Source organism: Anolis carolinensis, chromosome 2 (genome assembly GCF_035594765.1).
Source record: "Anolis carolinensis isolate JA03-04 chromosome 2, rAnoCar3.1.pri, whole genome shotgun sequence".
Classification (NCBI taxonomy): domain Eukaryota; kingdom Metazoa; phylum Chordata; class Lepidosauria; order Squamata; family Dactyloidae; genus Anolis; species Anolis carolinensis.
Window position 1 is genome coordinate 215,345,864 of NC_085842.1, and position 24,479 is coordinate 215,370,342.

At 40.5% G+C, this 24,479-nt stretch overlaps 1 protein-coding gene and 1 long non-coding RNA gene across 4 annotated transcripts in view; one reads left to right on the forward strand and one right to left on the reverse strand.

The window, feature by feature from the left end:
* Window positions 1-24,479, forward strand: part of tbc1d2 (TBC1 domain family member 2) — a 70,052-nt gene continuing 45,573 nt past the window's right edge. Inside the window, exons 1-6 of one of the 3 annotated variants that reach the window (XM_062971722.1) lie at window positions 1-133; window positions 5,652-6,092; window positions 15,620-15,761; window positions 18,307-18,448; window positions 19,866-19,999; window positions 21,133-21,299. In XM_062971722.1, the coding sequence (XP_062827792.1) occupies window positions 5,688-6,092; window positions 15,620-15,761; window positions 18,307-18,448; window positions 19,866-19,999; window positions 21,133-21,299 (990 nt within the window). In that variant the 5' untranslated portion in view covers window positions 1-133; window positions 5,652-5,687. Of the gene's footprint in view, window positions 134-5,651; window positions 6,093-15,619; window positions 15,762-18,306; window positions 18,449-19,865; window positions 20,000-21,132; window positions 21,300-23,386; window positions 23,440-24,479 lie in introns of those variants that run through there. The other 2 variants (XM_062971723.1, XM_062971725.1) reach the window with 2 other exon arrangements.
* LOC134296537 (uncharacterized) lies at window positions 6,435-7,555 on the reverse strand. Its single transcript, XR_010003318.1, has 2 exons — window positions 7,024-7,555; window positions 6,435-6,940 (listed from the first exon to the last, which is right to left on the reverse strand). It is a non-coding gene; the product is annotated as an uncharacterized LOC134296537 (long non-coding RNA).

The following is a 24,479-nucleotide window of genomic DNA, read 5'->3' on the forward strand; positions in this document are numbered from 1 at the left end:
TTCTTTCTACACGGCCGGTTTGGCGAGGCCCCTCCCCACCCGGAAGCCGCAGGCGAGGCAGCCTCCGAGTGCCGCCAGCGGGGAAGTGGGAGCGGGAACATGTGCCTGGGATCCCGAGCGGGATCGGGCAAAGGTAAGCCGATTGGGGAAGCGAACACAGGCAGCAGCCCAGGAACTGCAACAGTCTGCGTTTCAGGAGGAAGCACCAACGCCATCCATGCCTCACACCTCTGAGGATGCCTGCCATAGATGTGGGCGAAACGTCAGGAGAGAATACTTCTGGAACATGGCCACACAGCCCGAAAGACATACAACAACCCTGTGATCCCGGCCATGAAAGCTTTCGACAACACACCTCTTGAATGTTCCTTCCCTAAGAAAACCATATGAAATGCATTGGGTTCATTGGGCAGGTCACTTAAACCCATCTGCACTGCCATATAATGCAGTCTATAGACTCCTATAATGCATTGTCGAAGGCTGTCATGGCCGGAATCACTGGATTGCTGTAATTTTTCCGGACTGTATGGCCATGTCCCAGAAGCATTCTCTCCTGACGTTTCGCCCACATCTATGTCAGGCATCCTCAGAGGTTGTGAGGTCTCTTGGAAACTAGGCAAGTGGGGTTTATATATCTGTGGAAGGTCCAGGGTGGGAGAAAGAACTCTTGTTTGTTTGAGGCAAGTGTGAATGTTGCACTTGGCCACCTTGATTAGCATTGAATGGCTTTGCAGCTTCAAAGCCTGGATGTTTCCTGCCTGGGGGAATCCTTTGTTGGGAGGTTTAACTGGTCCTGATTGTTTCATGCCTGGAATTCCCCGTTTTCTGGATGAACTTATTTTATATTTTTATACTGTATTAATTGGAGCCCCCGGTGGAGTAGTGGGTTAAAGCCTTGTGACTTGAAGGTTGGGCTGCTGATCTGCAAGCTGCCCAGTTCGAATCCTGGGGAGAGTGTGGTTGAGCTCCCTCTATCATCTCCAGCTCCATGCGGGGACATGAGAGAAGCCTCCCACAAGGATGGTAAAAAACATCAAAACATCCGGGCGTCCCCTGGGCAACGTCCTTGCAGACGGCCAATTCTCTCACTCCAGAAGCGACTTGCAGTTTCTCAAGTCGCTCCTGACACAAAAAAAACAGTGTTAATTGTCTGTAATGGATTTTAGCTATTGTTATGTTTAATTATGTGTCGGCATAGAATTGTTGCCAATTGTGTACGCCGCCCTGAGTCCTCCGGGTGAGAAGGGCAGGATATAAATATTGGAAATAAATAAATGTTCTATATTTACTGTCCTGATTTTAGAGTTTTTTTAATACTGGTAACCAGATTTTGTTCATGTTCATGGTTTCCTCCTTTCTGTTGAAATTGTCCACATGCTTCTTGTGGATTTCAGTGGCTTCTCTGTATAGTCTGACATAGTGGTTGTTGGAGTGGTCCAGCATTTCTGTGTTCTCAAATCATATGCTGTGTCCAGGTTGGTTCATCAAGTGCTCTGCTATGGCTAACTTCTCTGGTTGAATGTGCAGTGCCTTTCGTGTTCCTTGATTCATGTTTGGGCAATGCTGTGTTTGGTGGTCCCTTTTTCAGACTTGTCCACAGCCGCATGGTATACGGTAGACTCCTATAGAGGTGAGAGGATCCCTCTTGTCCTTTGCTAAAGGTAGCATTTGCTGGATTTTCTTAGTGGGTCTGTAGATAGGTTGTAGGTTGTGTTTCCTCATCACCTTCCCTATGCAATCAGTGGTTCTCTTGATAAATATTGTGTTTGGACTTGGGTCTTACCTCCAAGGTATCTCATGATCTATATATATTCCAAAATGGAAACAAAATCCCAGATGGCTATGATCTCAAGCATTATCCTCAACTAGTATTAGACCTTTACTACCCTACCATATAATCCAAATTATTAAATCAGATAATCCACATTATTTGTCTTGAACTGGGTTATATGAGTCTACACTGCTATATAATCCTGTTCAAAGCAGATAATCTGGATTTTATATGGCAGTGTAGAAGGGGCCTCGGTGGCTTTCAATACTACCCTGTTTCCCCTAAAATAAGACATCCCCAGAAAATAAGACCTACTAGAGGTTTTGCTGAATTGCTAAATATAAGGCCTCCCCTGAAAGTAAGACCTAGCAAAAGTTTTGTTTGGAAGCAGAACACCAGAGCATGCAGGATCAGTAAATGTATGTACCATAGAGTGTTGTACATGGAAATATTAGTAGTAACAAGAAATTCTTGATAGGATTCAGTTTGTCTGGTTATGCTGGTTTGTGATGACAACTACTGTACAGTATATAATAAATGTTCATTTTTTTGATCAACAATAAATGTGAATTCTTCTTCATGGAAAAATAATACATCCCCTGAAAATAAGACCTAGTGCATCTTTGGGACCAAAAATTAATATAAGATACTGTCTTATTTTCGGGGAAACACGGAATTAACCAGTTGTGAGCCAGTTTGAGTCCCCTTATGTAGAGACAAAGCGGAATATAAATAAACATAATAATAATAATAATAATAATAATAATAATAATAATAATAATAATAGTGCCTTTCTGGGCCACCTCTCTAGACGGAGGCCCTCTCTACAGTGTCATATAAAATCCAGATTATTGCTTTGAACTGGATTATATGGAGGCGTAGACTCATATAATCCAGTCAAATCAGATAATGTGGATTATCTGCTTTGATAATCTGGATTATATGAAAGTGTAGAAGGGGCCTGAGTCATGGTGGGATGGATAAGACAAATTGTGGTTCAGGGGAGGTTCTTGCTTGACTCCTGACCTGTATGAATATCTCATTGTTCAATTTTTTTCTCCCATATTATTTAACATTTACATGAAGCAGTAGCCAGAGGTTGTCCAGAAGTTTGGAGTTAGCGTCACTATTGTGCTGTTATTCAACTCAACTTCTTATTTCCACTGAATTCCAGAGAAGCTGTTTTGTTTCTAAAGCAGTGTCTGACATCAGCAGTGGACTGAATGAGGGCCCTTCCGGACAGCCCTATATCCCAGAATATCAAGGCAGAAAATCCCACATTATCTGAGTGTGGACTCAGATCACATAGTTCAAAGCAGATATTGTGGGATTTTCTGCCTTGATATTTTGGGATATAGGGCTGTCTGGAAGGGCCCTGAGAACAAACAAATTGAAGTTTAGTTTAGACAAGACAGAGATGCTTCTTGTCAGTTGAAAGAGGATCAGGTTATAAGGATTCTCTGCTGGACAGAATTCAGAGTTACTCCGGGAGTTAGCCTTCAAACTGGATGACAAGACTTCTGTAGTCATCAGGATTGTGTTTGCACATTTAAAATGAATGTATCAATTGGGCCTATTATCATACCTGAGATGTATGATCTGACTATGGTGGTCTGTATCCTAGACTAGATCTACACTGCCATGTACAGTAGAGTCTCGCTTATCCAACATAAACGGGCCGGCAGACTGTTGGATAAGCGAATATGTTGGATAATAAGGAGGCATTAAGGAAAAGCCTATTAAACATCAAATTAGGTTATGATTTTACAAATGAAGCACCAAAATATCATGTTAGACAACAAATTTGGCAGAAAAAGTAGTTCTATATGCAGTAATGTTATGTAGTAATTACTGTATTTATGAATTTAGCACCAAAATATCACGATATATTGAAAACATTGACTCCAAAAATGCGTTGGATAATCCAGAACGTTGGATAAGTGAGACTCTACTGTAATCCAGATTATCAAATAAAATAATCCAGATTATATTTATATGAGTCTTCGCTGCCATATAATCCAGGTCAAAGTGGATAATCTGTATTTTATGTGGTAATGTAGAAGGCCCCTTCCACACAGCTGAATAAAATCCACATTTTCTGCTTTGAACTGTAATACAGTAGAGTCTCACTTATCCAACACTCGCTTATCCAACATTCTGGATTATCCAACGCATTATTTTAGTCAATGTTCTCAATACATCATGATATTTGGTGCTAAATTAGTAAATACAGTATAGCATTACATAGCATTACTGCGTATTGAATTACTTTTTCTGTCAAATTTGTTGTATAACATGATGTTTTTATGCTTAATTTGTAAAATCATAACCTAATTTGATAATTAATAGGCTTTTCCTTAATCCCTCCTTATTATCCAACATATTCACTCATCCAATGTTCTGCTGGCCTGTTTATGTTGGATAAGTGAGACTCTACTGTATATAGCAGTGTGGACTCGGATAACTCAGTTCAAAGCAAATATTTTGGGATTTTCTGCCTTTGTATTCTGGGTTATATGTGTGGAATGACATGAAGGGGCCCTAGTTGTATCCTTCTCTTGGGCCTATGTGTTAATAGTTAACAACCTTTGCACACTTACACTAATTGTCAATAGCAAGTTTGCTTTTCCACACCCGCTCTCTCTCGTAATCACTCTTAATTTGCAACCACTTTTTTCTTCCTCCTACCTTTTTATTTAACTCCCCTGTGTTTGATGTTGAACAGTTTATAAGGAGAGTCGTTTTATATGTTTGTACAAAGAAACCTAAACATGTTTCTTCCTTTCTGGGTGGGAGGAGGATTTAATCATTGTTCAACTGCTGCTTTGCTAATTCGATTGCTCCACTTGACAGAATCACTATTATCACATTTCCTGACACCAAAATCCTGACAGGCATATTTAGTGGGAATGTACAAGAAAGACTTTTCAGTTGCTGCTTGTCCTTTTCAGACAGGAAAGAGCAGAGCGGCATTTAATTAAGGACTAATAAAACCTTGTGCTAAGTTCACCTTAGGGCTGACATAAGTGAGAAATGACTTAAAGGCACTCAACAGCAACAACAAGAAGGGAATTTTTGGCTCTCCAGATGTTCTGGACTACAAATTCCACCTTCCCTGTACTATAAGACTATTGGGAGTTGTAAGACAAAATATTGAAATGGATGTGTTGTCGAAGGCTTTCATGGCCAGAAGAACTGGGTTGCTGTGAGCTTTTCGGGCTGCATAGCCATGTTCCAGAAGCATTCTCTCCTGATGTTTCGCCCACATCTATGGCAGGCATCCTCAAAGGTTGTGAGGTCTGTTGGAAACTAGGCAAAGTATGATTTGTATATCTGTGGAATGTCCAGGGTGAGAGAAAGAACTCTTGTCTGTTGGAGGCAAGTGTGAATGTTGTAATTGGCCAGCTTGATTAGTAGTAAATAGCCTTGCAGCTTCAAAGCCTGGCTGCTTCCTACCTAATCTTTTGTTGGGAAATTTTCCCTGGCCCTGATTATTTCCTGTCTGGAATCCCCCTGCTTTTTGAGTGTTGTTCTTTATTTACTGTCCTGATTTTATTTTAAAATACTGATAGCCCGATTTTGTTCATTTTTATGGTTTTCTCCTTTCTGTTAAAATTGTCCATATGCTTGTGGATTTCAGTGGCTTCTGTGTGTAGCCTGACATGGTGGTTGTTAGAGTGGTCCAGCATTTCTGTGTTCTCAAATTTAAATTGAGTCAGTGCAGAAACATGGTCTGTATGTTGCTTCACTTTTCTCGCAGTTAAATAAACCAAGCTATTTAGTGAAGTTGAATTTTAGGAATTAAACAAAATTCTGTCTGCATTGCATAAGCGCATGTATACGTACTTCATTTTTCTGAAGTTCTTTTCCTTCCCTTTAGCATTCTGGCTGCAGAAGTCCTGTCCTTGAAGAGAACATGCAAGCGGATTCTGGGAGCAGAGATTGCCTCGTGCCCGAAATGTCAAATAAGTCAGAAGAAGGAAAAGTGGTAGATGGTGGAAGTGGCTATGGCATAGAAGGAGATGTGCCTCCTTCTCTTGAAGACTGGGAAAACACACGCTTGAAACCTGGAAAAGAAACGCCAAAGAAAAAACTCTGTGGCTACTTAAATAAGTTTTCCGCCAACGCACCCATCAAGACCTGGAAATCCCGCTGGTTCTTTTATGATGACGACAAAGGCCTCTTGCTTTACTTCAGGACTGCGCAAGATGTTAACCCTTTGGGGAGCATAGACATATCCAGCGCTAACTTTGATCTTAAAGTGGGATCGGACGAAGATGTTTTTGAAATCAGGACCCCCAGCAAAGATTTCATCCTCAAGGTATGGAGAAAGACCTGTCTGATCATTAGGTGGCAAAGTAGCCCCTGATATTGTGGCGGGTGATTTATTTTATATATTTATTTACCTTATTTCTACCCTGCCTTTCTCTACCCCAAAGGGGACTCAAGGCGGCTTACATATGGCAACCATTAGATGCCTTAAAATACATATGAACAGAGACATAAAATCAATTAAATTTAAAATCAATACATATTGAACATTTAAGACATTACATTTAATATTAAAATCACACCAGCTTCTTCAGGACTTGTGCTCCACAAAATATGTTGATGTGATGATTTAGAAGATCTCATCTACTGTCAAGGACAGAACGCCACAAGATAAGATATAACAAAGTTTATTGGAGTTACAGAACCAAAAATGCCCGTAAAAGACAAGGGCTAGGCAAACATTGGCCTTAAAAGTAAAAAGACACAAGGAAAACGTTCAAAAGATAAACCGGATTAAACCGGAGTTTAATCCGGGTTAAACCAAAAAAGCTTACTTCAGCCTGGGACTAAAACAAACAAAAGCTGGTGAACAAAAGGTTCAAAGGAATACAAAAAACTGGCAGCAGATGCTTCTCTGCTGCCAAAAGCTATGTTTGAGTAACTAAGAGGTTACTCCTCCACACAGCAAGCAATTTCCAGATACAAACGCAGCATTCAAGGGCAGAAGCGGTCAGCGAAGTTCCAATCCGGTCCGAAGGTCGTAAGGCAGGTACAGACGTTTGTAGTTCACCAGGTCCAACGATAATCACAGGAAGGGGAGTCCGAGGCCGTAGTCAGTCAGTCAGTCAGTCCAGAATAAACAGATGGCGTCCGTCAAGAAGACGACGGAGGTCCAAGCTATTAAGATTAAGCACAGGTTGCACAACAAAAGCCCACACAGTTCCTCCCGCCGTCTATGCCCAGTGTCCTTGGTAACTTACGTAGTCAGCAAACGAATCACACCCGTCTTCAGGAATTTCCCACACAGAGCCCAAGCGTTCGTCCAGATTACCTTGCCCAACGCAATTAGCCATTGCTTCCAAACCCCATTTTATGCCAGTTTACAGCTCCTCATCACTATCAGCTGTTACCCTAATTCCAGGCGTTTCCTCATCACTTTCCTCATCAGAACTGAAACACCTTTGACTACGCCCCACAGCATCCCCAGCTGTGGATCCCGTCCCATCCCTCCAGCTTGTCCACGGGTCTAATCCTGAAGGTCCCCAATCGCCTTCCATACTATCATTGCCAGTGGCACCCAAATCCTCCCTCACACGAGTCCATTCCATGTCATCCTCCTCTGAGCCAACCATCTCTTCCTCCATTCTCTCAGTAAAACCCTCAAAGGAATCCTCGTCAGATGGTTCTGCAAAGATATCCCGCAGCCGCTTCCTTTCTCGCTCCTCGAGAGTATCTGACTCCCGAGGAGTCTTACGACCACGTCTCCCAGTATCGGAGCCATAAGGCTCAACCATAACATCTACACTGCCCCTTCTACACTGCCATATAAAATCCAGATTATCTGCTTTGAATTGGATTATATGGCAGTGTAGACTCATATAATCCAATTCAAAACAGATAATGTGGATTATCTGCTTTGACAGGAGCCCCTTTTGGCGCAATGGGTTAAACCTTTCTGCCGACAGGACTGCTAACCAAAAGGTCAGTGGTTTGAGTCCGGTGAGAGCAGGTGAGCTCCATCTGTCAGCTCTAGCTCTACATACAGGGACATGAGAGAAGCCCCCCACAAGGATGGTAAAACATCAAAACATCAGGGCTTCCCCTGGGCAACATCTTTGCAAACGGCCAATTCTCTCACATCAGAAGCGACTTGCAGTTTCTCAAGTTGCTCCTGACACGGAAAAAAAAATCTGCTTTGATAATCTAGGTTATATGGCAGTGTAGAAAAGACCTGAGTGCTGTCCAAAGGAGGGAAATCAGTTACGCAAGTGTTGATGAATCTCTGCCTCAAAGGGCTTGACCCAAATATCCATATGGCACTTTCTGTGCCAGGAGAAATTTAACTTTATCATATTAGGAACTTCAGTGACAACAGCACACGTCCCTCCAACTCTGGGCCCTTCCAAACAGGCACTATATCCCAGGACCTGATCCCAGGTTTTCTGCTTTAAACCAGATTATATGAGTCTGTGCTGCCAGATAATTTGGAATAAACAGAATACTTGAGATCAGATCCTGGTATATAGGACATGTCTGGAAGGGCCAGAGGTGGACAGGAAGATTTCTAGGGCCCCTTCCACACAGCTAAATAAAATCCCACAATATTCGCTTTGAACTGGGATATCTGGCAGTGTGAACTCAGATAACTCAGTTCAACACAGACTTTGTGGGATTTTCTGCCTTGATAGTCTAGGTCAGGGGTCCCCAAACTAAGGCCCGGGGGCCGGATGCGGCCCACCGAAGCCATTTATCCGGCCCCCATGGCACAAGGGCAGAAGGGGGTTTGACTAAATGACCCAAGGGTTCTCTTCTTCTCTTACAACCATTATTATTATTATTATTATTATTATTATTATTATTATTATTATTATTATTAACATTAAGGCTGGGTGGCCATTTGTCAGGGGTGCTTTGCTTGTGCTTTTGGTCCGCAGAGGCAGAAGGGGGTTGGACAAAATGGCCCAAGGGGTCTCTTCCAACCCTCTTTTTTATTATTATTATTATTATTATTATTATTATTATTATTATTTATTAACATTGAGGCTGAGTGGCCATCTGTCAGGGGTGCTTTGCTTGTGCTTTCGGTGCACAAAGGCAGAAAGGGATTGGACTCAATGGCCCAAAGGGTCTCTTCCAACCCTTTTTTTATTATTATTGCTATTATTATTATTATTATTATTATTATTATTATTATTATTATTATTATTATTGCTCGGTGGTCAACTATAGCCCTCCAATGGTCCGAAGGATTGTGAACTGCCCCCCTGTTTAAAAAGTTTGGGGACCCCTGGTCTAGGTTATATGGCTGTGTGGAAGGGCCCTAAGCTCTGAGATTTTTCCATTATTTTACACATCAGCAAACACTCCCTTATTATGGAGGGCCTCATACATAACCTTGTTCAAAATTGAGCAATACAAAGTGGTCATCCTGCTACTTATTCTTATTATCTTTCCTTTGTTACTGGTTGTTATTTATGTGCTTTTAAGAGATTTGTGGCAACCCTGTTCTCGGATTTCCTTGGCAAATATTAAATTTGCCAAGGAAATCCGAGAACAGGGTTGCCACAAATCTCATTAAGAGGACAGGATTGCCATTGGTTTCCACTTTTTTCCCTGGTGTCAGGAGCGATTTGAGAAACTGCAAGTTTCTTCTAGTGTGAGAGAATTGGCTGTCTGCAAGGACATTGTCCAGGGGACACAGGATGTTTTGATTTTTTTTTTTTACCATCCTTGCGGGAGGCTTCTCTCATGTCCCCACATGGGGAGCTGGAGCTGACAGAGGGAGCTCACCTGCTCTCCCAGGATTCAAACGTCTAACTTGTTGGTCAGCAGTCCTGCCGGCACAAGGGTTTAATCCACTGTGCCACTGGGGGCTCTATTGGTTTCCACTTTAGCTGGTAGAGTATGGTTTAGACAAGGTCCCCAAAGGGTTTCTGTGGTGAGGAGAGATTCAGAGTTCTCGTCCAATGCTCAAACCATTACCCCAATCTAGACCACTACTGCTACTCTACAAAAATTACAAATATCCCTACTTTTTCTGCTCCTCCAGTATCACTACCTGAACAGGAGAAGCAGTCCACAATAAATCTAGGACCCTCCTACACTGCCATATAATCCAGATTATCAAAGCAGATAATCTGGATTGTATATGGCAGTGTACAAGGGGCCTAAGACTCTAAATTTTGATTAGATTCTAAACCATTGCATAGAAACCATTGATACTATAGCTCCATAATCCCCTACCCATAATTCCGACTAGATCTTTTGGAAATCAAAGTAAAAAATGTCTTAACTTCGCAAGAGAGCAGGGAGGGAGTTTCATCCTTTACTGCTGTGGATTCTGCTGCTGTAAGAAATTTTTCTCTTAAGTCGTCACTCATTTTTGAGGCAGCGCCAGCAATGATGATATAGACAAAAAGAATATTTTCCCCAGCTATTCAACAGAAGGTCAGCATCCATTTCAGACAACTATTGCTTCGATTAAGGCTGGTAGCTATAGTTTTTCAAGTGTTGTCGAAGGCTTTCATGGCTGGAATCACTGGGTTTCTGTGAGTTTTTTGGGCTGCGTGGCCATGTTCCAGAAGCATTCTTTCCTGACGTTTCGCTCACATCTATGGCAGGCATTCTCAGAGATTGTGAGATCTATTGAAAACTTTTCTGTGTAGTCTGACATAGTGGTTGTTGGAGTGGTCCAGCATTTCTGTGTTCTCAAATAATATGCTGAGTCCAGGTTGGTTCATCAAGTGCTCTGCTGTGGCTTACTTCTCTGGTTGAGTTGATTTACAGTGCCTTTCATATTCCTTTATTGTTGGGCCACTCTAACAGCCACTGTGTCAGACTACACAGAGAAACTATTGAAATCCACAAGCACGTAAATAATTTCAACAGAAAGGTGGAAACCATGAAAATGAACAAAATCTGGCTACCAGTATTAAAAAAAACTCTAAAATTAGTACAGTAAATAAAGAACAACACTCAGAAAACAGGGGAATTCCAGACAGGAAACAATCAGAGCCAGCTAACACCTCTTAACAAAGGATTCCCCCAGGGAGGAATCAGCCAGGCTTTGAAACTGCAAGGCTTTTCAGTGCTAATCAAGGTGATTAATTGCAACATTCACACCTGCCTCCAACAGACAAGAGCTCTTTTTCCCATCCTGGACTTTCCACAGATATATAAACCGCACTTGCCTAGTTTCCAACAGACCTCATAACTTCTGAGGATGTTTGCTATAGATGTGGGTGAAACATCAGGAGAGAATGCTTCTGGAACATGGCCATACAGCCCGGGAAACTCACAGCAACCCAACTTTTTCAAGCTCTGTAAATTTGAGTGCCAGAGGATGTAAAATCATCATAAATAGGTCTTTGTTCTTTCTGTTTATATAAGGGTTTTCATATTTGTATAATGAGACTCAACAGCCCAGGAAGCTTTCTTATAGATGAAATCCTATAATACTCAGGTAATATTCCCAAGACCCAAAATCTGGCTTGATCATATGTTTGAGAAATTGGGCACTTCACTGTGACTGGCTGCCAGTATCTTCTGGTTGGTTAAATTTATGTCCTTGAATTAATGTCATACATGTATGTTAAACTGCAGTTGTTAAGCATGGGTAGCTTTTTTAGTTCTTTTGCAACAAAGGGTGTACTTTTTTTAAAGTTTAGGAATTTCCTGACCTATGTGTATTCATGAAATATGGGAAGACAGGCTTTGTGGGTTGTGCCCACATGACTGAGAGGATTTATGGAAGAGATGTCTGCGTCAGCATGGTCTTGTGGTTTGAGGGTTGCACTGCCAGGCTGAGACTGAGTTTGCATCTCCGCTCAGTCAGGGAAACTCCCTGGGTGACTTTGGACAAGTCATTCTCAAAAGGAAGGTGGTGGCAAACTTCCTCTGAGTAGTACTTTCCAAGGAAACCCTAGGAGAGAGTTACTCATTTGAAGCCACATCATAACAAATACATGAGACATACCTCATACTTTTAGTTCTACCAATTTTTCTGCCAGATGTAGCACCAACAAGTGCTACATCTAGGATTCTGCATTTTATTTGCCCTTATAAGTCAGTATCCAATCCACGGGAATTTCAGTGTTTCTCTTCAGATCATTCTAGAGTGAGCAGCCTAGTGTCTTTTAGAAGTTTTGGCCTATGATCCCTATTTATTTATTTACTGCATTTATATATCGCCCTTCTCACCCCGAAGGGGACTCAGAGCGGCTTACAAATTATATTTACATACGGTATATTATATTATGAGCATAGCACAATATTAGCATTATATATTACTACCATGTTTCCCCGAAAATAAGAATGTGTCTTATATTGATTTTTGCTCCCAAAGATTCTCTAAGTCTTATTTTCAGGGAATGTCTTATTTTTCCATGAAGAATAATTCACATTTATTGTTTAACAAAAAAATGAACATTTATTATATACTGTACAGTAGTTGTCATCATAAACCAGCATAACCAGACAAACTCTGAATCCTACCAAGAATTTCTTGTTACTAACAATATTTCCATGTACAACACTTTATGGTACGTACATTTACCGATCCTGCATGCTCTAGTGTTCTGTTTGGCGGGCATGCTTCCAAACAAAAACTTTGCTAGGTCTTACTTTCGGGGGAGGCCTTATATTTAGCAATTCAGCAAAACCTCTACTAGGTCTTATTTTCTGGGGATGTCTTATTTTAGGGGAAACAGGGTATATTGAACTATACCACTATACTGTAATATTATTTGTAATATTATATGTAATATAAAATACAAAATTAATATTGTATTGCATTATTAGTATTATATTGTATTACATTATATTAGTATCAATATTATAGTAAAGGTAAAGGTTTTCCCCTGACGTTCAGTCGTGACCGACTCTGGGGGTTGGTGCTCATCTCCATTTCTAAGCCGAAGAGCTGGCATTGTCCATAGACAACTCCAAGGTCATGTGGCCGGCATGACTGCATGGAGCGCCGTTACCTTCCCACCTATTGATCTACTCACATTTGCATGTTTTCGAACTGCTAGGTTGGCAGGAGCTGGGGCTAATAGCGGGTGCTCATTCTGTTCCCAGGATTTGAACCTGGGACCTTTTGTTCCGCAAGCCCAGCAGCTCAGCGCTTTAACGCACTGTGCCACCAGGGGCAATATATTATATTATTAGATAATATTGAATTATATATATATATATATATATATACACACACACACACACACACACACACACACACAGTAGAGTCTCACTAATCCAAGCTAAACGGGCCGGCAGAAGCTTGGATAAGCGAATATCTTGGATTATAAGGACTGATCAAGGAAAAGCCTATTAAACATCAAATTAGGTTATGATTTTACAAATTAAGCACCAAAACTTCATGTTATACAACAAATTTGACAGAAAAAGTAGTTCAATACGCAGTAATGTTATGTTGTAATTACTGTATGTACAAATTTAGCACCAAAATATCACGATATATTGGAAACATTGACTACAAAAATGGCTTGGATTATCCAGAGGCTTGGATAAGCGAGGCTTGGATTAGTGAGACTCTACTGTATAAGCATAACATGTTACTGTGGGGAGGGGCCTCCAACTGATGGCTTAGGAGGCAAGATGGAACTGCAATTTGAATCTTGGATAATAAAAATAAATCTACTGTATATGACATTAATAGAGAAAGAGAGAGACACCACTACTCCTAAAGGAGTGTGTTTCTCTTTGTCTCTCTTGTTGCTGAAACAGATCAGGGATGTTTGGGGGAAGCCTAAGTATTTGCTGTGTTAGTTCACAAATTTCTTTCCCCTTTCAAAATATCCTGATTCATAGTGATAAAAATGAGGAAGCCTTTGTCTTCAGGAAATTGCCATATTAATAGGATGTTTGTTGAAATAAATTATTCCTTCAAGCCAAAGCTTGTTTTCATGCTGTGTGACAATGACTTGAACTTCTTTCGTTTTGTCATCATTAGCATGAACAATATGAAATTAACAGCAGCAGCCACAACATCACTGTTATTTGCCTGATAGAGCAAATTTTTGTGTTTCTTTCATAAAATTCTTGTATAACACCAAGGGCCCCAAGGCAGTTCAATTGCATGTATGTACATGCTAGACAGAATTAAAACAAGTGTTATTCAAAACAAGAAGAGGAGAATTTAAAAGTGGGATTCTGAATTCCAAACCATATTGGCCCTATTCATATTTCTGTGATGAAATATTTAGCTGAGTAGGTATATTCAATCCAAACGGCAAGAAAAACGTTTAGAATTAGTGTAGATTCTGGTGGCTTCTCTCTTGGGGATGAGTTTTTGCATGAATGGTATTTGTAGAGGCTCCTTCACGCTACACGATTATAGCATTGTGATTTCTCCTTAACACTCCAGATTCCATTCTGTGGCTTCTGAGGGTTTGCAGTTTAGGGAGAACCATTTAGATCTCTCAGTCAGAGATCTAGTGCCTATATAACTATAACTAAAGGTAACGGTTTCCCCTGACCTTAGGTCCAGTCGTGACCGACTCTGGGGGTTTGCTGCTCATCCCCATTTCTAAGCCGAAGAGCCGGCGTTGTCCATAGACACCTCCAAGGTCATGTGGCCAGCATGACTACATGGAGTGCCGTTACCTTCCCGCTGGAGCGGTACCTATTGATCTACTCACATTTGCATGTTTTCGAACTGCTAGGTTGGCAGGAGCTGGGGCTAACAGCTGGTGCTCATTCCGCTCCCGGGATTTGAACCTGGGACCTTTTGGTCCGCAAGTTCAGCAGCTCAGCGCTTTAACACACTGTGCCACCATGTATCTATAAATCCCAGGATTATATAGGCTGCAGTGAAAGCAATTAAAGGGGGACTGTAGGGTGTAAAAAGTAAAAAGGCTTTGGGCCAGCGTTTCTCAACCTGGGGACAGGACCCCCGGGGGGTCACAAGGTAGGTTTCAGAGGGGTCACCAAAGACCATCGGAAAACACATATTTCTGATGGTCTTAGGAACCCAAATCCCTCCAGTATTCTCTTTTGGTCATGGGGGTTCTGTGTGGGCAATTTGGCCCAATTCTGTCGTTCATGGAGTTCAAGGGACTCTTTGATTGTAGGTGAACTATAATTTCCAGCAACTGCAACTCCCAAATGTCAAGATCTATTTTTCCCAAACTCCACCAGTGTTCACATCTGGGCATATTGAGTATTCTTGCCAAGTTTGGTCCAGATCCATCATTGTTTGGAGTCCTCAGTGCTCTCTGGATGTAGATGAACTCCAAAACTCAAGGTCAATGCTCACCACACCCTTCCAGTATTTTCTGTTTGTCATGGGAGTTCTGTGTGCCAAGACTGGTTTAATTCCATCGTTGGTGGAGTTCAGAATGCTCTTTGATTGAAAGTGAACTATAAATCCCAGCAACTACAACTCCCAAATGTCAAAATCAACCCTGTCCCAACCCCCCCAGTATTCAAATTTGGGCATATCGGGTATTTGTGTCAAATGTGGTCCAGTGAATGAAAATACATCTTGCACATCAGATATTTACATTACAATTCATAACGGTAGCAAAATTACAGTTGTGAAGTAGCAACAAAAACAGTTCTATGGTTGGAGGTCACCACAACATGAGGAATTGTATTAATGGGTCACGGCATTAGGAAAGTTGAGAACCACTGCTTTAGGTGGAGAGTGGGAATCAGGCGGCCCACCATATGTTGTTGCATAGACAGCTCAGCCGGTGGAAAAGGCGATGCTTGAATCTGTAATCAAACAGCATCTGGAGAGCTATACAATTCCAACCTATTTCTCAAGCATTGCTCGAGTTATAAATGTATTGACCTTCTTTTTAATAATTTTTAACCTTTTTAAAAAAACGACAGGCTGTAAACAAGCAGGCCATGATGTACTGGTTGCAACAGCTACAACTGAAACGCTGGGAGTTCTGTACCAACCAGGCTCAGAATTTTGTGGAGGATGAGGCTATTTTTACCCCTTCTGACAACAAGACTCAGCTTAATGAAAGTAAGTAATTGTAGGTTTTTTACTCCATTGGAAAGTGAATGCACATTAGTCTCCTGTCATTCAAATCAGGATTTTTAAAAAACCGTGTCAGAAGCGAATTGAGAATATACTGCAAGTCGCTTCTGATGTGAGATAAGTGGCTGTCTACAGTGACGTGGACGCCTGGATATGAGACAAACCTCCCACAGGATGGTAACATATCCAGTCGACGCCTGGATATGTTACCATCCTGTGGGAGGCTTGTCTCATGTCCCTGCATGGGAAGCTGGGGTAGACAGACGGAAGTTCACCCATCTCGCGGATTCGAACCACCGACCTTCAGATCTTCAGGTCAGCAGTTCAGCCGGTACAAGGGTTTAACCCATTGCAGCACTGCGGCTCCTCAAATCACGCTGTTTAGATGAGTTTTGATTGCACAGGTATTGGTGCAGAATTCTGGAATGGCTGAGATTTGTTTAGAACTGGAATGTTCCTGGAGAGTCACAACTATGGTCCCTCCACATTTGTAGATTTGACTTTTGTGGATTTGGTTATTCATGAAATTGATTTGAAATGTCTTGAGAATCTCTAGGTTATCCCATGCAGTCTCCTCTGGAAGTTGACCATACATCCATGTTGGAGTGTTCTCTCAGGGCCCTTCCACACAGCTGAAAAAAATCCTACATTTTGTGCTTTGAACTGGAATATATGGCAGTGTGGACTCAGATAACGCAGTTCAAAGCAGATATTGTGGGCTTTTCTGCCTTGATATTCTGGGTTATATGGCTGTATGGAAGGGTCATCAGATAAAAAATAGCATGGATTTTCACTTTCACATGGATTCTGAGGTCCTAACCCCAGCAAATGTAGAGGGTTGATGTACTCCTGTGTCATTTCTTATGTGTGAATTGGGCTCTTTTATAATGTATCTCTTATTCTTCCAAATGCAACCTGTATGTCTCAATTTAAGATGTCTGCATGGAGAATTAGCTGGCAATGTTTACATGATGCAGTCTGTGCCCATGTTATTGAATGTGGTGAACTGGGGTCTTGCATCTCCACCACACCCTCTACGCAAGATTCTTGCTGGCTTTGGGCAGTCGGCACAAAGGTGGCTATTGCTTCCATATCCATAAACTTAGTGAATCTACTCCAAATTTTAACCTAATCTTTCTAGCTGTTATTATATGGGCCACGGTGGCGCAGTGATGCAATGGGTTAAATAATTAGGCAAAAGAAGCTGTTCCTGAATTCAGAAGAGAGAAGTCCCAGGATTGTTATTGTGCTGCTGAACTGCTGACCTGAAGATTGGCATTTCGAATCCGTGGGATGGGGTGAGCTCCTGCTGTTAGCTCCAGCTCCTGCCAACCTAGCAGTTAGAAAACATGTAAATGCAAGTAGATAAATAGGTACCGCTTTGGCGGGAAAAGGCAAAAAAGACGCTCCAAGCAATCATGCCGGCCACACAACCAGGAGGTAATGAGCACCGCCTCCAAAGCCGGAAATGAAAGGAGAAGTCTTTGCCTTTGTCTGTGTTGTGTGTCTCATTATATGTGATTGTAAATAAGGCATTGAATGTTTGCCTTTGTCTGCTTTATATATACGGTAATCCCATCTGAGTCCTTTTGGGGAGAAGGGCGGAATATAAATAAAGTATTATTATTATTATTATTATTATTATTATTATTATTATTATTATTATTGGCATGAAATTCTATCTCTAAAACAGGATCAGCACTTTGGATACCTCCTTTAAAGTTTGGACTAAAATTCACCACCTGACAGCCTCAATTGGTTCAAAATATATTGACTTTTTGATCTTTATTTCCAAATTAGAAACTAAAGCAATTTCTGATTACATGCCTTATATAAAGCCCCTCTTTCAGCAGAGAAACAAATGTAATCGGGGTGGGTGCTTCCTCACCACACAAGGCTGTGCATAGATTGCACAAGGAGTTTGAAGGGTGTGGTGTGTTGGTTATTGTGGGGTATAGATAGGATAGACCAGGCCAGCTCTCTCGCAGAGGAACAGCATTACAAGCAGTGGTTTTGTTGTGCAAAGAGAGAGAAAGCCAGTAACAAAGCCTTTGTTCAATGTATTAAAAGCTGTCAAAGTAACAAGAAAGCTTTTGAGTTCTTCAATCTTGGTTTGATGAAAAGGAAAAAAAATGGGTTGCTGGACATATCCAGTTTTTGCAGTTTTGAGGGAAGTCTTAATGCAGTGGTTTTCAACCTGGGACCCCCAGATATTTTTGGCCCATAAGTCCCAGAAATCCCATCCAGTTTACCAGCTGTTAGAATTTCTGGGAGTTGAAGGCCAAAAATATCTCTGTACCCCAGGTGGTAAACCACTGTCTTAATGGAAAGTAGTGCAGTTCTGTTCGTGTCTTCTCAGTAGCAGGTTCACCCAAATTCAGTAGGATATCCTCCTAAGAGAGAATAGGTTTAAAACAGATCTGTCCTGTTTTGTCGCTTCCCCCTCTTTCATTTTGATTTCCCTGCTGTAGCTTTAGCTTCACTGTGCCTGCATTCTCTTAACAGTTATGCTGTGTCTCTTTCTTTCCAGCTGATGCAGAACATGACTTTTTCCCCCCTGTGAAAACTCCCACTGATAACACAGTAGGAATAATGGCAGCTTTGCTACCACCACCGCAGCCTTCTATTGCTCTACAGAACATCTCCCTCAAGCATCCTTGGACTGAAATACAGTAATGGTTTCCTATTATGAAATTCTAGAGAAATAACTATTTTGCAACTATCACAGCAGAGTTATCTCAGTAATTATCCGATTCCCTTCTGTGCCATGAGTCTGCAATGGTGCAGATCAGCTTTATCAAATGTGCAAAATTTCACTTTGCCCATCTTGGTGCTTTTTGGGTAACTTAGGGCCCTTCCACACAGTCATATAACCCAGAATATCAAGGCAGAAAATCCCACAATATCTGCTTTGAACTGTGTTATCTGAGTCCAGACTGCCATATAATCTAGTTCAACTCAGATAATATGGATCTTAGTAAAATGTATTGTTTCAGATAATTTGGGATTTTTGTTATAGGTTGTAGATATAAATAAATAGAAGCTTTACCACAGTTTCTGAACCAAGTTATACCTGCAATATAATAAAGTATCACTCAGACTTGTGTAACAGTATCTTTACTTCAATTCAAAAGATCAAGCAGGGCAACAATATACTGTATACAGTAGTCTCTCAAAATTCATGCCACATAAAAATTTTGTGCAGAATAAGGCCTGCAAGCAAATAACGTGTTTCCCTGAAAATAAGACAATGTCTTATATTAATTTTTGCTCCCAAAGATGCTCTAGGTCTTATTTTCAGGGGATGTCTTATTTTTCCATGAAGAAGAATTCACATTTATTGTTGAACAAAAAAATGAACATTTATTATATACTGTACAGTAGTTGTCATCACAAACCAGCATAACCAGACAAACTGTGAATCCTATCAAGAATTTCTTGTTACTACCATTATTTCCATGTACAACCATCTATGATACATACATTTACCGATCCTGCATGCTCTGGTGTTGAGTTCAGCGGGCATGCTTCCAAACAAAAACTTTGCTAGGTCTTACTTTTGGGTGAGGCCTTATATTTAGCAATTCACCAAAACCTCTACTAGGTCTTATTTTCTGGGGATGTCTTATTTTAGGGGAAACAGGGTAGTCATCAAAATACACATTGTTTTTGAAGACTATTTTGTAATGGGAAGATAATCGCTGAGATTGCTCACTGCTTCCTTTAAGTTAATGAAGAATTATGTCCCAACCCAACCAATTCCTGAGCTTTTTTAGTTAGATCATGTTGCTCTGCTGTTTCTTTCTTTTTCTCTCATATAAAAACTAGCAGTCAGACGTCAAAACTAGAAGCCATCTCCCTAAGATACTAATTGTTTGTATGTTAGGGGATTATTTTCTAGTATGTTTTAATAGGTGCCAGAATTATTTTTATAGAGAGGCTTTTGAACACACAAACTTCATTCGCATTTTAAATTGTTACAGTCTGAACACTGTTTTACCAATCTTAGAAAGATCTAGGATTAACACTCAAACTGTAACAATATTATGGCTTCTTTCTAATCTTTGCCACTTGATTCTGCATTTTAAGAAACACGGTGCATAATCTTCGTGGCAATTGGCAAAACCGAGCAGACAGTGATACCTTTGTTTTCGTGGAGAGTCCTGATAATCCTGAAGATGGAGCTGACGAAGACCATCGAGAAGCGGAAACTGAGAGTGCAGGTACTAGTTTCTGTGTTGTGATATGATATGATATAAGAATATGTTCTATTCAGTATTTATAGGTGTGCTATAATGATGCAGATCAGGGCCAGTGAAAGGAAGCCTGGAGAAATGAGCACAGACTAGCAAATGTCATTCTCTGATCATGAGGACGCCTACATAAATATAAGCTCTTACTGTAGCAGGGGGTTGGACTGGATTGCCCGTGAGGTCTCTTCCAACTCTATGATTCTATAAGATCCACAGAAAATTGTGTGACTTATTTGAAGAAATATATCAACACAAGTCTCATTGAAATCACTGGGAATCAATTCTAATATAACTGAGGCCCCTTCTACACTGCCATATAATCCAGATTGTCCTCTTCCACACAGAGCCCCTTCCACACAGATGAATAAAATCTCACTTTTCTGCTTTGAACTGGGATATAATAATAATAATAATAATAAAACTTTATTTATACCCCGCCACCATCTCCCCAATGGGGACTCGGGGCGGCTAACATGGGGCCATGCCCAGAGCAATACAACATAATAAAATATAAGAACAACATATCATAACACCATTTAAAATACAATAAATAATAATAAACAGAACATCAAGAAATCAAAAAACAAAAAAAAACAAAACAATAAATCAAGGGCAGGCCGCTTGAACACAAAGATAAAACCCGGAGTGAGATATATATATATATATAGCAGTGTGGACTCACATAACCCAATTCAAAGCAGATATTGTGGGATTTTCTGCCTCGATATCCTGGGTTATATGGCTGTGTGGAAAGGCCCTGGATTTTCTGAGTCTACACTGTCATATAATCCAGTTCAAGGCAGATAATCTGGATTTTATCCGGCAGAATAGATGGAGCCTGAGGCTACAGACCTATCTACATTTAACTAGAAATAAATGTCACTGAACTTATTTTCAAAGGACTTAATCTTGCAAAAACAGCTAAATTCCATGTGTATTTTGAGTCCCATAATAGCTGAAACTACCACAGATAGTGGAGGATAATTTTTGGGATACTGTCATCATGCACCTGGCAGTATCTCAGAACTGATTCAAGCAACCAGTTTCCTTCCTCTTTGAAAATGAGAGGATACTTTATATATCTTTTTCCTCTTTGGTCACAGCTGAAATGCAAAAGGACACAAGGATGAAGCTAAAACCACATATGGTTAGAAAAATGAAGAAGGTGAACAGCAGTTTCTCTTGTTTTGCTGAAGGGGCAGGACAGGAGAAAATTGCTTCTCTTCAGCACCAAGTTTTAATCCTTGAAGAAGAAGTGAAATCTCAGAAGGTAAGCATTTCCTTTGGATGTCCAGACTAATCCACAGTTTTTAAATTGGGGGAAATGTCTGAGAACTTAGGCTGTTTAAATTTGCATTCCTTTAGCCAACTTGATGGTTTGGTAATGAACGTTATTGGCAAGAGGAAGACACGGTCCAAGGTCAGGAAACTGAAAGTATATATGACAGATTGGAAGAAAGATATAGGTTATTCAGTCTGGATTGCCAAATCCTGGCTAACATGTAGAGCTGTGTCTTTTAACTGATAAAGATGAAAGGAATTTTTAATCAGTCCAGTTGCAAATTGAGAGTTTCGTTGTTGTTTTTTTAAACAATATGTTTAGTTTTGAGTAGTAGTTCATTTTATTTATCTTTTTGATATTTGTGTCTAAATCCATTCTAGTGCTAGAGGAATGAAAATATCTGTTAGTATAGTTTTTAAGCCAGAGAAAAAAGTAGAAACACTCAAGCAACAAAATATTTTAAATTAATATTGTCATAAGCCTCAACCTCAAACACTAGCAGAGCATACATTAATAGTCCAAGGTCAAGCCGATAGTCTAACAGAGGTGCAAACATTAGCAGAAGCCAAATGTCTATTCCAGAGTTGTAGGCAAAATACCAAAGAGTCCAGAGTACAGAATCCATAAGCCAAAGTTCAAGGTGTTAGGATTGTCTATATTTTAGGGAGTTTTCCCATACATAACAGAAAATCCTAACAAAAAGGGTTATGGGCCCAGTCTATGTGTCCAGATTGTGTGTGCTGAAAGAAAGAGCTTGAAACAAAAATAGGAAGGCTTAAAAGAGCAGAGAGGCATCTTTAAAAATTCAAAAATCTTTTTTTAAAATCCTCTCCGGTTTTTTTCAGTCTTCTAATTTTTGTTTCAAGCTTTTTCTTTCAGCACACACTATCTGAGCACATAGACTGGGCCCATCACCCTTTCTGTTAGGATTTTCTGTTATGTTAGGGAAAACTCCCTAAAATACTGCAGAGCACCCAAAATAAAAACTGGATACTTATGGTTGAGCATTCAGCTCACAGCAAGCAGAGCCTGAAGTGCCATGTGGCTGTAAAAAAATTTAGAGCTTAGGAAGCAAAGCTCAAGAGTTCAATAATTAAAAATCACAAAGGTTTATTTACAAAAATAATAATTTCTTAATAGTAAAAAACTGGGTCCTAGCTACTCTAACATCCATCTCTTCTAGGGTTTCAAAGAGAGGGGAAAAAACACCAGTCACTACATCTCTCTAGACACACACGCAGATCTTAACAATAAATTAATCATTTGTGTGAAATGTATCATCTGATACATATTTGCTGTCCGTACTATTTTACGCCATTTCACATTTCATAACTATAGGATCTTCTTTGTTGGTATATCCCTCATTGGCTCCATGATATGCCACTATTAATTATAGCAATAGTTTTTTTCAGTTTCATTCAAATATGAAACTGTGTGGTGGTGTAAGTGTTAGAAACCAGGGTTCAATTCCCTGCTCAACCATAGGAATACACTGAGTGGTCTTGGGTGAGTCACACATTCCCAAGAAAATCCACATATTGGTTCACCTTAGTATTGCTATGAGTCAGAAACAAAAGCCACACAACAGCAATTGTCTGCTCAGAAGGAGCTCAGCTCATGCTAGCTTGCCCTCTTCTGCCTCTCTCCTGGGCTGATAATATTCTTACAATTTTTTCTCTGTTGTCCTCATTGTGCTATCATCAGCCAATGAGCCATTTTTGTTCACGATGGAAAAGAAGGTGTGCCTCTTCCTTGAAAAAGATAAGTGTTGGCAAAACTGTGTTGATCTCTCCCTCTCTCTCTCTCTCTCACACACACACACACACATAATGAACATGTGCTTGAACACTTACAAAATTGAAACATACTGCTATCAGTCTGATCCGTCCCATTGTTCAGTTGATAATTGTCTTTACTGATGAGCAACTTGAAATCAATCTAAGAGATACACAAAATGATGCTCAATATAACACAGTAATGAGGAAAGTAATAATTTGTGGTATAACACAAATAGGGGAGCGGGTAAGAGAAACTGCTTCAAACAACAATAATTCAAATTTGTAGAGTTGGTGCTGAATGAAGAAAAACTGACTGCTGACGTCAGGAAAAGAGCCTGGGTTATTCAGAGGTAGGTGTGCATCTTGGGGACTCCAAGTAAGGAGATCCAAGGACCCATGCATGAACTAGGTACTTCTTGAAATGAAAGCATGAACTACTCCCTGAAATGCAAACACTTGCCTGCTTGAATAGCTCCACAGAGTCAAGCACTATAATGGCATCCCTCATGTGTGTATCTAATTGCCTGCTGAGAAGTAAGCCTGCATGAACATATCTTGCACTTTTGGCCCAGCTCCTTTGGATCCAATCCAAGATTTTATCATTATATTTTTCTATGTGATTTTTATGACTTGTTTTTATTGTTGATTGATCTGCTTTATTGCTTTGTTTTTATATTGTTGCATCCGGGCTTGGCCCCATGTAAGCCGCCCGAGTCCCTTCGGGGAGACGGGGCGGGGTATAAGAACAAAATTATTATTATTATTATTGCATGCCAATACCATGCTATCAGTGTTTCCTTTCAAGTACAGGTTGAAATGTTGGAACTAGATATGTTTTCGATTTTGGAATCTGCGCATTTGCATAGATGTACATAATGAGATACCCCCATGGCGCAGTGGGTTAAACCACCGAGCTGCTGAACTTGTTGACTGAAAGGTCAGCCGTTCGAATCTGGGGAGCAGGATGACCTCCCACTGTTAGCCCCAGCTTCTGCCAACCTAGCAGTTTGAAAACATGCAAATGTGAGTAGATCAATAGGTACTGCTCTGACGGGAAGGTAACAGTGCTCCATGCAATCATGCCAGCCTCATGACCTTGGAGGCGTCTATGGACAATGCTGGCACTTTGACTTAGAAATGGAGATGAGCACCAACCCCCAGAGTCTGACATGACTGGACTAAATATCAGGGGAAAATCTTTACCTTACATAATGAGATATCTTGCAGATGAGACCCAAGTCTAAACACAAAATTCATTTATGTTTTGTATACACAAAGTTTATGCAATTTTAAAAATAATTTTGTGCATGAAACAAAGGTTGTATCTATTGAATCATCAAAAAGCAGAGGTGTCACTATCTTAGCCACCCATGTGGACAATTTGGGATTT